Source organism: Medicago sativa, chromosome 6, assembly GCF_051527215.1.
Source record: "Medicago sativa cultivar Bolivia chromosome 6, Bolivia_mono, whole genome shotgun sequence".
Lineage (NCBI taxonomy): Eukaryota > Viridiplantae > Streptophyta > Magnoliopsida > Fabales > Fabaceae > Medicago > Medicago sativa.
The window spans coordinates 54,584,889-54,601,339 of NC_140754.1; the positions used below are offsets into that span (position 1 = coordinate 54,584,889).

The 16,451-nt window shown below is 34.3% G+C and overlaps 1 protein-coding gene across 1 annotated transcript; it reads left to right on the forward strand.

Moving 5' to 3' along the window:
- Positions 1 to 296: 296 nt before the first annotated feature.
- Positions 297 to 1,055, forward strand: LOC146915725 (F-box/kelch-repeat protein At3g23880-like). Its single transcript, XM_085721422.1, has one exon. The coding sequence runs from the start codon at positions 297 to 299 to the stop codon at positions 1,053 to 1,055; it is 759 nt and encodes a 252-aa protein (XP_085577548.1).
- The last annotated feature ends 15,396 nt before the right edge of the window (positions 1,056 to 16,451 follow it).

Consider the following 16,451-nt stretch of genomic DNA (forward strand, 5'->3'; position numbering starts at 1 on the left):
CCATGCTATTCAATGGCTCTTATCACCCCAAACAATCTTCTGAAATTATTCACCCTGATTTTCTCCCAATTCTAAAAATATAAAACCCTTGTTACCTATTGTGTGTGGATCAATCCCCCATGGTTCTGTTTTCCTTATAAGTCGACGGTACCACTATTTCCGTGTTCCTCTGTGTTCCGCTGATTCCGTCTTTCAAGTCATACCGTTATATATAAGTTGAAGGAATTTTGAGTTTAATGTTGCAACTCTGAATATGCTCTCTCTTTATTAGTTATTTCTGTTTCTGGAACCCTGCCATGAGGATTATATCTGAAACATTAGTCTCTCCTCCCAATTATCTCAAGCTCCATGAAAATATTCGCAACTTCACGTTTGGTTATGATGATTCAACAGACACTTACAAGATGGTGTTGTTATGTTTGAAAGGGGATGGCGACCTTATTACAACTGCGGTAAGAATTTTTACTTTGGGTGATGGTGTTTGGAAAGATATTGATTGTTTCCCTGTTGTATTAGTGCGTTGTTGGTTTGTAAAAGATGGTCTTTATATCAATAATAGTATTAATTGGCTTGTTCGTCGCCAATATAATTGTCATTTGAAGAATATTACAGCTGAACAATTAATGATTATCTCACTTGATTTGGGGACAGAGACATATACAGAATTGTTGCTCCCTCGACGTTGTGATGTAGACCTACATGATTCTACAACTCTTTCTCCAACTCTTTCTGTGTTGATTGATTGTCTTTGTTTTTCTTATACTCTCAAGAAAACCCATTATGTCATATGGAAAATGAAGGAATTTGGAATTGAAGAGTCTTGGACTCAATTCCTTAAAGTTAGTTTTTTTAATCTTGAATTTGATTATGAGTTTCGTGAGTTGGAGATTGGTTATACTCCTGAATTGATTATACATCCATTGTGTCTTTCAGAGAATGGTGATGTAGTAGTATTTGGAATGAATATTAAAGACGAAGCAATCGTCTATAATTGGAGATATTATACATCCATTCTCCAATGTCATTTGGGTCTGCTAAATCTATTCTGCAGCTGATTCATGATGTATTTTTTGTAAAAGAAGTATAATCCACATAATCAATAGCACATGTCATGAGCTGAAATTCAATGGTGAGTTATGTTGTCGAGTCAACTTGTGTACTATGGATAAAAAGCTACTGCTCACTTTTAGTTTCACCTTGAGTTCCTATTGAAAACATAGTTCTATTTATATGTTTGTGAAGAATGTTTAATAATTTGAAATATGTATAATTTAGACTTTGTTGGTGATTAAGGTGGTCGGTCCCAAGAAGGTTGTCATTTCTGCCCCTAGTAAGGAATACAAACTGAGATCAGTTTGACTTTGTTTTCCACCAATTACCGTGCCCTCATTGCCAATTCTTTTCTATTTGTTTTATCACTAGCTTATATGAATTTTATATAAGGGAAAGAATCATATGAACGAACTAATGTTTCTTTAATTTGTAGAATATATTTATTTATTGATCTTGTAGTCATACATGCACTCCGTTAAAGAATAGTTGTTTCTACAAATCTCAATGTCATCTAGTCATCTATCCTATTAAAACTAGGCTTAATAATAGACATGGATATATGTGTAGGTTTCAAGTCTTTATGTAACTTTTTCATGTGATTATTAAACAATGAAAAATGATATTTGTACAACCATTTGATGACAACTTTTGTACAACTTTATCTCCCATACTCACATGATGTACTTATCCTCTCTCTTCCTTTTTCTCTCTCTATTGTTTTTGACCAATGAGAAGAAAGGAAACTAAGGTTGTCACAAAAGTTGTCATCAAATGGTTGACAAAATATAGTTACTCTTAAACAATTGTCAGACTCACGAGTCTATATACACTCGAAAAGGATCCCTAGACTCGACTCGTAAACTCACGAGTATATGGAAAATTAAAAATGACTTTAAAAAACATGCAAGTTTCACATATGTTTACATAAACACACATAATGTTGATATAAACACCCAGTATTAAAGAAAAGATAATTTCAATCTTAATCAGATCACACACACAAATATGTTTCTGGACTGATCATCATTCTTTTTTTGATTGCACACATTTATTTAAAATATTTTTTTTTGAAAGAATTTATTGAAAATCTATAACAACCTTAAACCAGCAATTACATGAGCATGCTTAATAAATATAAAAAACATACTAAAGGGAATAAAGAGAATGTCGTTGGTGAAAATGAAGAATGATTAGATGAAAACAAACAAAGCAACAAAAATTACATGAACAATGACAACAAACAAAGCAACGATTATAAGATTCACAATGAAGAAAGCAACAACTAATGAAAAATAAAGGGAGACGTGCGCGACTCACCTAAGAGAATGTCGTCGATGAAGGGAGAGGAAAACATTGTCGATGAAGGTGAGCGTAACATGAGTTATTTCGTCATTGATGAGAGTGGTAGTTTCATTTCTAAACTAAGAGTGAGAATGCAAGAGAAAAGAGGATTTTAGGTTTTTTGTTCTTCAAATTTTGTTTAGTTCTTGTAATATCCCGCTTGTCAGCTAATGGGAAATTTCATCTGTTAAATATATCAGAGGACTAAGATTCATGGAAAGAGATTTTGGTGAAAGATGTTAAGTACAACGAAAGATGTTAATGAGTAATATCAGTCAAGCATAGACTTATGTGTCAGTGTCAGGTAAACACGACTAAGGCGAAGGGCAAAGTGGTAAAACGTCGCAAGTGACTATATAAGGGCACAAGGGCCATTTTCCTTCATTTTTACCAACAATTTCTCTCTCTAGGTTTTGGAAAAACATTTCTCTCCTCCTTCTCTCTAGACTTGCGCCTCCCCTCTCCATCATAATCATCCAAACTTCTTCCAAATCATGATCAAGCATGGATTAAGGCAGCTTAGCAAGCAAGAAACACATAAGGGAAAGGATTGAGGCATGGTTTGGTTTGAAAGCTAAGGATCAAGGATGAAGTGGAAACTGGGGTTTGATGCTTGAAGCTTGAAGATCAAGTGCAAATCATTAGGTGAGTTCTTAGATAGAACCCACCATTGGGATTATGTGTTTAATTGCAAGCAAAACATGATTTTTAGTTAAGATTAGAGAAATGAGAATTTTATACCTTAGCCTTGATCTAGTCTTGTACATGTTAATATTGCCATGAATGATGTTTTATAATGCATATATATGTTGCTGGATGTTTTGGTGCATTGCAGGAACCATTAGAATGAGTTTTGGGTCAAAAATTGGAAATTTGGTACCACAGACCCGAAGAACTACGCTATTAGCGAAATCTACGCTAATAGCGAAATTCATCAGGATGAGCTACGCTCCAGGGGCGCTATTAGCGCAGCCCTCTGGTTTGGCCAGCTAGCTTTTGGCTTGTTGGCTCATTGTCGGGTCGGTGGTGCATTCCATAGCCTTTCTTTCAACGTTTTATAACTTTATAACCCCAAAACAACATCTAGGCAATGCACATAACATCAAACGATTCTTGAAAAGAAAATCATGGCAATCTTAACATGAGTGGCAAGAGTGATTCAAGAGAGAATAGCCGAATTACTTGGGTAGCAAAGAACTAGGCATGGGATGAAAGTAGAGCCTTGACATAGCTTGTCAAGAACTAGAATAGATAGTAGAGAATAGAATGCTAGGCATGGGTAGTATGCTTGATTAGATACGAAGTGTTATAGAGTATTCTTTTCGTATAGAAACTAGAGTGCCATACGACTATGGCCAGACGTGAATTGACTAGACATCTCTTCACATAGCAAGTTAAGCAAGCATATAGTTTACCTCTAGTCGGATCGTATAGGTATCCGAGGTAAAAGAGATAGCTAGCATAGATTTATTACTCATGCATTTATAGACCAAGACTTTAAAGTTAAGGTGCCATGTCTCTTGTGTCCACACTAGGTTGGCTCAAGGGGTTTCCATTAGGTGAAACGAGGTTAGTCGTAAGGAACCCGCATGTCACTTAGTAAGAAAGATGTAGTGGTCTCGTGTCTCTTGTGTCCACACTAGGTTGGTGCAAGGGGTTTCCATTAGGTGAAACAGGGTTAGCCGTAAGGATCCCACACGTCACTGAAGGAGTGTCGTTGGTTATACCTTAGATAGGTTTCCATCGGATAGATAGGGATTGCGCTCGGGGTTACTCCACTCGGGGCTTTCCATAAAATGAACTCAGATAATGTTTGATTGTTAAACGCTAACTTCATGAATGAATCCGACTGTGCATATTATTAGATATATTATGTTATGTCATAGAGCCTTGACGTAGAACGTCAAGAAATAGTAGAGCCTTGACGTAGATCGTCAAGAATAGTAGAACATAGACGTAGATCGTCAAAACAAGCATGACAGCAAGATAGAATGTGTTGTTAGATACGACATAGTTATGTATAGAGAAATTATAGAGAAAATATACCGATGACAATCTTAGGTTTCCCCTAATCATCCAGTTTAGAATTGTGTCATGATTATAGTATGTTTAAGCCTTGATACGTAGAGCGTATTCATGGCATTGTGGTTTTAGATTCCCCTCGACCGCCATGACACGTATAGGAAGTGACGCCTATAACAAGTGAGATAAGACTATGACGGCCCTAGTATGCACGACCGTCTAAGTATGCAAGTCCCCACACACGTATAATCAACCGGCAGGTTGTATTCTAGACACGTGGTGACCGTAGGTTTCCCCTGAGGTTACCTATAGCCTAGGATTTAGGGGAACTCACTGAGACCTTATGTCTCATCCCAATCCTTATTTGTTTCAGATAAACAGGTTGGATTAGCAAGCTAGTAGCCGAATGGATGATGCGCCAAGTGTTCGTTCGTACCCGCTGCAGGATGAAATGGTTATGCAAGGATGCATTCATTATACTTTAGAAAAGTTGAGTTGTATTATTATGTACGAACACATTTGATTGTATTTATATTCATTCGTAGCTGTATTGTTGTAAATTTTTAATGTATCCAGTACTAAACTAACGCACATGCTAGACTTTCTAGATACGTCTAGTAGGGGTGTTACATTTGGTATCAGAGCAGGTCGATTCAGATCGTGCCTTGGGTCATTAAGTTACAACAAAGGTAGTGGGACCATTGGGTTCCGGGTAAATGTTCTAGTTGTTGTTGTTAGTTGAGCCTGATCAACTCAATTTAGCATTCGACGATTAGAATAGATGCATGAGAGCTGAATAGGACCCTGGAGGAACGAAGTATGTGATGAAGATGCACCGGAAAGTGTGAACTCGGAAGTAAGAGCTCGAAATGAGTACTAGCAAGAAGTTGATTGTGCCAGTAGGTGGCCGGTGAACTAAGCAAGTAGAAGTATGAATCCTCTGGGAATGTAAGGCAATGTTGAGAAGGGTCGTTCCGATAGTGTTGGATAAGTTGTTAGTGATACTTTGTATACCCGTAAGTGAAGAATACATAAATATCTTAGCAGGACCTGAAGTTTCAGTAAGGGTCGTAGTTAGAATGGAATTGTATTCCAGAAAGTAAGCGCAAGGCTACAAGATAGAGAGCAGTCGACGTAGGTTGACAGGATTAGTAGACTCTCAGGATTAGCGTTATGTTATTGAGATTATGGACTTGAATGTTCAAAGTGAACAAGGTTCTAGTGTTCGGGAAGCTACGTTAACCGGTAACGCAGAGAAGTAAGCTACTCGTAGTAGAAAAGGATTCAGTGAAAGTTTTATGTTATCAGGAATGAAGCATCAGTTTCTAAAGTGCCGAGAATTGTATCGAATTAGGTTGATGCTTGCCATACATATGTAGTAGAATATATTTTAGATGTTGGGAATGACTGATGTGCATTGATTTACTTGAGAAATAAAATTTTATGCAAAGTATGTTTTGCAAAATTGAGCTGAAGAAACTCATCAATAGCGAACCCGGAGCGAAATTTTTCAGTTCGTCTCTAGGGAATGCAGTGACTATTGGAGAGTTGTCTTCACCATCTTTTATGTAATGAGAAATTGTTTTTTTGATATTGAGTGACGAATGCATATCACCCCCCTAAAGTTTTCAAAAGGGAAAAAGGCATGGGCAACCATCAACGAAAATCGATTCGGTTTAACGTGACTTTGGAAGTTAATGTGACAAGAAATAAGAATGAGTTTGGACCAAGAGTTTAGAGGCACCAGTATCTAGAATGGAAGTCACATATGTGAAATCATGAAGAAATAAGTTAAATGGTGCAAAGTCATATGAAATCACGAGGATTTTGGATTTCGCAGAGTTAAGAGTACCCCTCGAATCTATGTTTTGCTTGATGAACTTGCGAAGGCTCGTTAGGATGCTAAGTTGTAAAGTTTACATGATTTTAGAAAGACATATGCATATGGGTGATTGAATTTGACATTTTTGAAATTCAAAATGAAATTTTCTAGGTACCGGTTTGTTACGACTCGCGTAGTTTGGGCTAAACTCACTAGGACTAAGATTTGATGACACATACGTGTCATCAACTCGTCCTGGGATTTTAGAGTAACGACTGGGACCTAGATTCAGTATATGTTTTATATATAGTGTAAATCATCAACGTCAATGACCCGTGTGCTAATTTACAAAATTTTATTAGAAAGAAAAATTAACGAGCAAGCATAGGAAGGATTGAGCAAAACATAGTATGCGAGATACGAAGCTACAATGTTAGATGCATAAGGAAGTATGTCCGAATGCAAGATTAGTCTACCATGGGAGGTTGTAAGAGCGTTTCATGGAATAGTAGGTATGTAATAGCAAAGATATGCTCCTTGAGTTAAGTTGCTCGGGAATAAGAGTAAGTATGACATTGATATGTCCAGAGGTAAGTTTCCTTGAGATTCAATCTTACCAGCAAAGATTAGAGCGTGGTTGCAGAGAAGAATGCAACATAGAAATATCGAGCAGAGTTCAAGCAGATATTAATGTAATAATAGAAGAAGAACAAAGTTCACTCGTCTCAACGGATCAGAGAATTGGTTGAAGCCAACCGGTGGGAATCAGAGTAGCGCAACGGAAGTTAATTACTTAAGTTGCGAACATTAGCCATGGAACATGGAATTTTGTAGTAAGAATCTTTGTGAAAAATGTTCGAGATAGAAATACCATTTCAGTGAGAAGTATTATGTGGAAAGCGAATAGTTCTCGTTATGTTAAGTAAGTATAGATGCTTATGCAGCCAGTAATGATTAAAGTAAAAGTTTAAAGAAAGCATCTTCACTCAGGTAAGATGAGAAAGACTAGAGTTAACACAGATGAATTAATCAAGTTGCCTTTTTGGTGATGTCGAATGCGTAGAAGAGCTGTTGGTTAGTTAGAAAGAGTATGTGCTATGTTAATGGAGTACGATTTATGGGTTATGCCTGACGAAGTACATACCTTCTTATACCATACCTGTTAAATGATAACGATACTTTCTAGAATGGTATCAAGCCACGATTTTATATCTTTTAAAGATAAGATTGGTATTGAGGAACTTGGGAATGATGTTTATTTTAAAAACATGAAATTTCACATTGTTAAAACTGATGAGATACGTCGTAAGCGAGTAAGCTCACTTAAGACGTACAGACTTCAGGACCAGCATGTTAGAGACAAGTGTGAAGGAGAGTCATAAAACTTTTTTTTAGATATAGAGACTCGTCCTGTGGTTCTGCAGTACCAGTATAGACTCAGTTTTAAAATGATATTTTTCTAGTCATGTATTTATTCGTTCCAAGAACCTATGTACCAAAGTTTAGAAACTCTTAGAAACAAAAGCTAGAATGAGTATCGTTATTAACTAACAAGCAATGGCGCTAGAAAGTATGCCAATACTAGAAGATAAAGTTTTATGAATGGCAATGCCCATGTAATACTAATGTCGTACGGGATGCACAGATTTGTGCTTAGAGTGTTCAATGCAAGTGCAAATGGACTTAATAGAAAGTTTCAAGAGCATGTGAACCACCAGACAAGTTAATAGATTGTCAGATGAATTAGTGTAGTTGATTTCACTTCTTCATGCCAAGCTAAACAAGTTACCCATGAATTACAGTACAGGGAGGTTATGAAAGATAGAAAGATTTCTTAAGACTCCGAAAAGAGATGATAGATTTGCCGAATCATCAAGATGAGTAACAAAGTAAGAGGCAAAAGTCGCAAAGTGCGGCAAAAAAGGTTATCTATGAAGGGATTTTAAGAGAGGTTTTTCAAAATTTTATAATCCTCTTAGCGGAACAAATCCCATTGAAACGGATCTTGATTAAATCATTAATCACAAATCAAACAGAACACATGCTTAAACACTTTAAGGATTCATGTGTTTACCTCTTGAAGCGCAGAACCTTTGTAGGAGAAATATTTCTGATCACGAGCAAAGCAAAGCAGCGATGCCTCTACTCAGTCCACACGAACAGAACTTCTCCGATGACCGGTGCTAGCCAATTCCAACGGAGATTCAGAGAGAACAAGGTTTAGAGAGCGGCGGCTAGGGTTTCACAACTTTTGTGAATTAGGTTAAGCACTCACAAAAAGTTAGTAATGCTTCAACACAAGGGTTCTATTTATAGAATCACTTGTGTGGTCAGCAAGACAAGCACTTAAGTACACCATACCTTACGGTGTACCATATTTCACTTAAACACACCGTACCTCACGGTGGACCGCGTTTCTCTATTTTTCGTAAATTAAATAGTAAATCATATTTAATTATTTAATTACTAATAAGTCTTACTTATTATTTTATAAATAAGTCTTACTTATTTATTTCTCTCATCTATCTGTCCTTTGTGTGTGACCCTATAGGTTCTCATAACGTTGGCAATAATATTAAATCACATATTTAATATCATAAACAGTGAGCGGTATCTAGCAACACATCACTGCTACCCAAGTGACGAGAATGTCATGTGATCTGACGAAACCTTTCTGTGATAATGATCATGTGTATAATTACCCTTTTGCCCTCATGTCTATATTGAACACAAGGCATAGACTGTGTCATCCTTGTCTAGTTCAATATTGGGCCCGTAGACATTTCTCCTGTTATGTAGGAGGGGCAAATTCCATCTAGGTCACTCATGTCCCTCAGCATGATTCATGGAGTACCCATCAACCAACTTTATAGTCATCCTGTTACGAACAACGTTTGAATGGTGACAAAGCACTCGACTCCAACATCTAGGGTACATAGCGGTTTCAGGTCGAAGGGTGGAATACACCACTATCACTATGAGAATATCTTATGACACTTTTCATAACTTTTACTATGTAGTATTCTCATAGCGGGTCAATCCAATATAAATATTACTCCTGATATTTATATCTATGTGAAGACTTGATAACTCTTTTATCCATCATCTGTGAGATGTGATCATCAGTCTACCCACATAATAGTCTCTATGCTTTAATGATATCCCACTTCTCAATAAAGCTTGACTACGGATACTTTAAGAATAGTTTCCTTATGTTTAACGGGGTCTCACAATTAAGTTATACTTAATGTTCCATTAAACGGACTAACTATTCTAGGGACTTTATTATTTTGAAACAGAACAAAATCAATAAAGAAATGCCTTATTATTATATATTCACAATATATAATTATATCAATATCATGATACAAAGCCAAACCCAATCAACATAGATTGGCTATTAGGGCTTACTCCAACAATCTCCCACTAGCACTAAAAGCCAATCAAATATTAACTCAATATCTATTGGTCAAGTGTTAGCATCAAGCACACTCTGGGCATGATACTATTCTAGTAGATAAGGAACCCTTTCCTATGTTGGTAGGCTACACTACTTTCAATTTATACTTTCGATTTTCCATCGAAAAGAAATTGAAGTGTCAAAGTATACATTTGGATCATTGGTGAGATCAAGTTTTCATTGCTTGCAGGATTTAAACCAATTTTACGTCAAACGAGATCAATGGAATCCGCAACGCAAGAAACACATGTTTTCACTCAGTTATGAGCTAAACAATCCAAATCATATATATTTGACATCTGTAATATAAACAACAACTATCTGAAGCTTGTACTTTTACAAATTTCATAGTTAATATCCTAGCATAACATTTACTCCAAATTACGATCTGGATATACTGTACACCGATATGAAAGTCAACACCATTGTAACTCATTTACAATGTTTCTTTCATCCGTGTTTAAGAAACAATCCAATGTCCTTTAAGACATCCAAGGATATTCTTGAAGGTATTCTAGTGTCGAACACTATAATCAATTTTGGTACATATTAGAAATAATTTTCTAACCATGTCTTACATGTGTAGATAAATTGTTTTGGTGACTAGTATGTCATCTACATACTCCACCAAACTAATATCAATGCTCCCACTAATCTTCTTATTTGCACAAGATTTCTTTATTAAAAAGTTTTCATAAAACTTCATTAATAAAATAAAAATTCAACTTTGAGAAGTTTTCTCTAATTCATAAATGAATTTTATAATACATCTACCTTTCTAGTATCCTTTGGATTAACGAAATCCTACATATGTCAAATACATATATAATGTTATTTCAATTAAGTAATACAACATCGTTTTCCATCTTCTAGAACATGTATTATAAAACAATGGGAATTGGGATCGTTAGATTTAAGCATTATGAAGATGGAATGGTTTCGTCATGATATGCATCATGAATTGCATGAAACCTTATACAATCAATCACATCTTAAAGGTATTCATAATACCATCCATGTCAGTTTTCTATAAGAAAAATCACATTCATCTTATGAGTCATACTCATTTGGATGATATAACCAATATCCATATATGGTTTGTGTACATGGATTCTTTATAAGATCCCATGGCATCTAGCCACTTCTCAAAAATCAGGCCATTTGCGACCTTCTAGTAAGTCAGGTGCTCATCTTCCATGAGCATCATATCACCTTATTGAGTGATGACAAAAATCATGTTTCTCATCCTAGTGTTATGACATATCAGACTCATCTAGATCATGTGCTACTCGAACTACCAATTTACCAACAACCCTTTGTTGAATCAGTTCATGTTCCATTCTTAGAGAAACATGTATTTTGTGGTACTTGACTTAATTCAAGTTCTACATCACTCCCACTAGCTCTTGCAAAGCTATAATCCTCAAAAGGAATACTCCAGTTCTAGCGACAAACAACTTTTGCCAAGGAAGAAGATGTAGAAATAGTATCCTCTAGTTTCCTAATGGAACCTCCACAAGTATACATTCATTTAATTTGAAGTTTAGTTTATCTAGTAAACCATATAACCTCAAATGATCATAAAGTCAAAAATAGGTACTCTTACCTCCATATCTAATATGGTGTCTTTATGATTACTCAATTAGAACTTGTTGTGGGTGAAGAATAACTGTAATTTAATTAATTTCAAGAGTCTTTGAGTTATATCAAACTATTTTCGATCGAGTCATGTCAAACATGAAGTGATATAAATAATCATTATACTCATTAATCAAGCATTTACCATCACGACTTACTCGTATAGTCTTTATACTTTTCAAATTTATTCCTTTTACTTCATTGTTAAAATCTTTGAACAATTTCAAAGTTTTCTTGAATCGTGTCAAATACACTTTGCTTATCTACTAAATGATTTAGTAATGTTAGATGAAGTAATAGAAACAATATCTAGCAAATATGTTTAGTTCTCCATATACATCTCATATGTATATAAACTCAAATAAATTACGTGCCCTTTCACCTTTGTTGGTGACCGGTATACTAATTATTTTGAAAGGTGGGACTCACATCCTTCAAAATGATATAAAATCAAATGAGTCCAATAGTCCATATCCACGAATTTTGGAAATGTGAATCACACATGTTTGTACTAAACAGTAATGCCAATGATATACAAAAGGTTCAAATATCATTTGATCCTTTTTCATATGTTATAGATCAGCCTATCAAGATCATGGAACTCAATTCCATTACTTGATTAGCACACTTGTATAGAAAACATTATTTGGATAATAGGACAACATTTGTCTTTTATTCAACTACACAATCCTTCTCTTGTCAATACAAGATTTAGGACATAATGCTTCTATATTATATGAAATTTAATAACAATTATTTGGTTCCATATCAAGTTAAGTTTAAGTCCAAGCATAAGCTCTTATAGTCAATGAAACTATTTGTTCCATTCTAGACGTAGGTGGACTTCACTTATAGTTAATGTTCTACTTCTTTAAAATGCTATATTTCAACAAATATAAGATTAATCATCAAGTATCATATACTTATGATGCAGAAGTAGAAATTTAACTTTATATAACTATATGGGTAAATAAGAAGTCTTACTTCTTTCTTATTTTGACTCTCTCAAAATTACGAGCAATTTTGTTTTTCAACTTTTGAAAACTCTTTATCTTATCTTGCAGTTATAACATTGAGGTTAATGATCATATCATTATCCATTGTCGTTACCTCTATCAGATATCTTATATCCACTCAATTGACCTGATGCTTCTAGCAAGCATTCTTTTCGAATTTAGATATAGAAAGTTGCAGGGAAAAGGTTGCTCGAAATTATACAGTTTTTCTTATTGTTAAGAACAATTCTTAATTTTGTACCAATTCAGAAACTTCTTTCTGAAGATTTTGTTCTTCATAAGAACATTTAACAGTATAATAAAATGTATATGCCGAAGAAATTCTAAATACAGAAAATAAATAAAATAAATGTATCATGATTGAAAAACATATTTAATTAGGTCTTTAATTAAATATGCTCCCACTATTTTACTCAAAACAAATGACCTTCAACATTTGAATCGGAAAATCTCATTGGAATCCATATTTCAATAAATGTATCATGATTTTCTAGTGGGTTGAAATCCATATTTCACCTTGCTTTAAGTCAACGGGGGCTGTACTCAAAACTCAGTTATTTAGGTAGGAACTCCTTCCAATTATATCTCATACAACTTTCAAATCATTTGAGTGAATAACTCCTTACTCTAATCTATCATATAGATGTTCCCAAATATAGCTTCTAAATTTATTCTAATCTTAGTAAAATTAATTTAGTTAAGTTAAACCCAAAAGAATAACACTTGGGTAAATTGGATTACCGCACCGCAACTTACTAGTATAGAATATGCGCTTCACGGAGGCAAAACCCACATATTCGATATTAGTCTTGAAGGGTGTTAAACTTTTGGAAAGCATTAAACTTAATATTTCATTTGAAGTAAATATATATATTTTAATCTTATTAAAATAATATAGTTAAGTTAGATCCAAAAATAACAATCGGTAAATAGAATTACCGCACCACAACTTACTAGTATAGAAAGTGCACCTCGCGGAGGCGAAACCTACACATTTCGATATTAGTCTTGAAGTGTGTTATACTTTGGAAAACAATTTACTTCATATTCTATTTGAAGGATTTTTATTTAGTTTAATCTTATTAACATGTGTATCTCATACAAGCGTCTTTAAAGATGCATGACATTCATGCTCATAGAAAGCAAGTATATAAAACATTTAAAACATACATGCTAACATACATCTAAAACATGTTAGGCATACATCACATACATGCGCTAAATAAACATACATTTCATGCATCACATACATAAAATAAATTAGGTAGTATGGTTATGACCTCCTAATGCGTAAGAATTAAATAAACTACTTTATTACAATTCTTTGACCCACGAGCAAACTTCACAAGCTCTCCAACTGGAATCATCATTTGGCGTCTTCTTCTCTTCAACTTGAGCAATTACATTATTTAACATTTAAATAAAATAATTAAATAAATCACGACACGCAGGTCGTATTTAAATAAAATAAACCACGACACGCAGGCCGTATTTAAATAAGCTAAATCAACGCCAAAAACTAAGGTCATAACCATATACCATTCACAATTAAAATTAATAATAAATAATAATACCACTTACTATTAATATTATAATTATTAAAATAATTGATTAAAATGCAAGTCTAATTATAAAATAATTCACTAAAAACGCATCTGATCCGAAACCGAAAGAGATTGATACGCAAGTCTAATAAAAAGGCCAAATATTAGGCAACTAATTTTCCATAAAATTAGCATGTAGTTCAAAGTTTTTAATACAATTGAATACATTCCCAAAACTGGTTCAAGCAAAATATCCCATATTTAATATTCTTGAAACAAAATATGCGAGATTTTCGCTACAAATTTCACACTGCCATATTTAAATATATCCAATATATCATGGCTTAGTGGCAATAGAATCTAATTCAATTATATTATTATTTTCTTAAATATTTAATAATAAATAATAAGACTAGCTCTTTAATATTATTATTAAACTATTAAAAAAAATAATTAGCATGAATTTAGTTCTGGTTAATTTGCACTGCTATCAAGGCATATTATACGGAAATCTTGTAACTAATTTAAATTCCAAATTTAAATTAATGAAGCACGTTTTTGAATCCTTCAATATCCAGCATATCATGATCTTTAATATTTAATAGCCTTTTAAAAAGAATTGATGACCTTTTAACAATTGAGAGTAATTTAACCTTTGTAAAATAAAATTGCTTTAAATCATCATTACAAATTTTAAGCAAATCAAACATCACTGTTAAGGCCGATCAAAATTTGCTGGATATAATTTGGTTCAACAATCATGTGCAATAACAATAACCGTATACAATATGCCAAGATACATACCAAATTGATTCAACTTAAAATTGATGCAGACTCTTTACGAATCTCTTTTCATAAAATAATATTTAAGTAGTAATTGCCACCGAAAACAAAAGGGATGTGCGAGATACTAAAATTGAATCAAATTGAAGAAATTAACGCAACATGCCTACTGTATACCGTAGTGTCAACACTTGACAAATACAGCTCTCTTGAATCGAATTCAAAGGTATAGCAAAATTGATAACAGCGACATCATACACGCAATTAAACGATATGATTAAACACATTTAATCAAACAAATGCGTCTGACACTTTAATAAATCATCATATAATCATCAACATGAAACAAACGATTCGAATATAATGATTTAATCAGAACCGGATGCTCTGATACCACTGAAGGGATTTTAAGAGAGGTTTTTCAAAATTTTATAATCCTCTTAGCGGAACAAATCCCATTGAAACGGATCTTGATTAAATCATTAATCACAAATCAAACAGAACACATGCTTAAACACTTTAAGGATTCATGTGTTTACCTCTTGAAGCGCAGAACCTTTGTAGAAGAAATATTTCTGATCACGAGCAAAGCAAAGCAGCGATGCCTCTACTCAGTCCACACGAACAGAACTTCTCCGATGACCGGTGCTAGCCAATTCCAACGGAGATTCAGAGAGAACAAGGTTTAGAGAGCGGCGGCTAGGGTTTCACAACTTTTGTGAATTAGGTTAAGCACTCACAAAAAGTTAGTAATGCTTCAACACAAGGGTTCTATTTATAGAATCACTTGTGTGGTCAGCAAGACAAGCACTTAAGTACACCATACCTTACGGTGTACCATATTTCACTTAAACACACCGTACCTCACGGTGGACCGCGTTTCTCTATTTTTCGTAAATTAAATAGTAAATCATATTTAATTACTTAATTACTAATAAGTCTTACTTATTATTTTATAAATAAGTCTTACTTATTTATTTCTCTCATCTATCTGTCCTTTGTGTGTGACCCTATAGGTTCTCATAACGTTGGCAATAATATTAAATCACATATTTAATATCATAAACAGTGAGTGGTATCTAGCAACACATCACTGCTACCCAAGTGACGAGAATGTCATGTGATCTGACGAAACCTTTCTGTGATAATGATCATGTGTATAATTACCCTTTTGCCCTCATGTCTATATTGAACACAAGGCATAGACTGTGTCATCCTTGTCTAGTTCAATATTGGGCCCGTAGACATTTCTCCTGTTATGTAGGAGGGGAAAATTCCATCTAGGTCACTCATGTCCCTCAGCATGATTCATGGAGTACCCATCAACCAACTTTATAGTCATCCTGTTACGAACAACGTTTGAATGGTGACAAAGCACTCGACTCCAACATCTAGGGTACATAGCGGTTTCAGGTCGAAGGGTGGAATACACCACTATCACTATGAGAATATCTTATGACACTTTTCATAACTTTTACTATGTAGTATTCTCATAGCGGGTCAATCCAATATAAATATTACTCCTGATATTTATATCTATGTGAAGACTTGATAACTCTTTTATCCATCATCTGTGAGATGTGATCATCAGTCTACCCACATAATAGTCTCTATGCTTTAATGATATCCCACTTCTCAATAAAGCTTGACTACGGATACTTTAAGAATAGTTTCCTTATGTTTAACGGGGTCTCACAATTAAGTTATACTTAATGTTCCATTAAACGGACTAACTATTCTAGGGACTTTATTATTTTGAAACAGAACAAAAT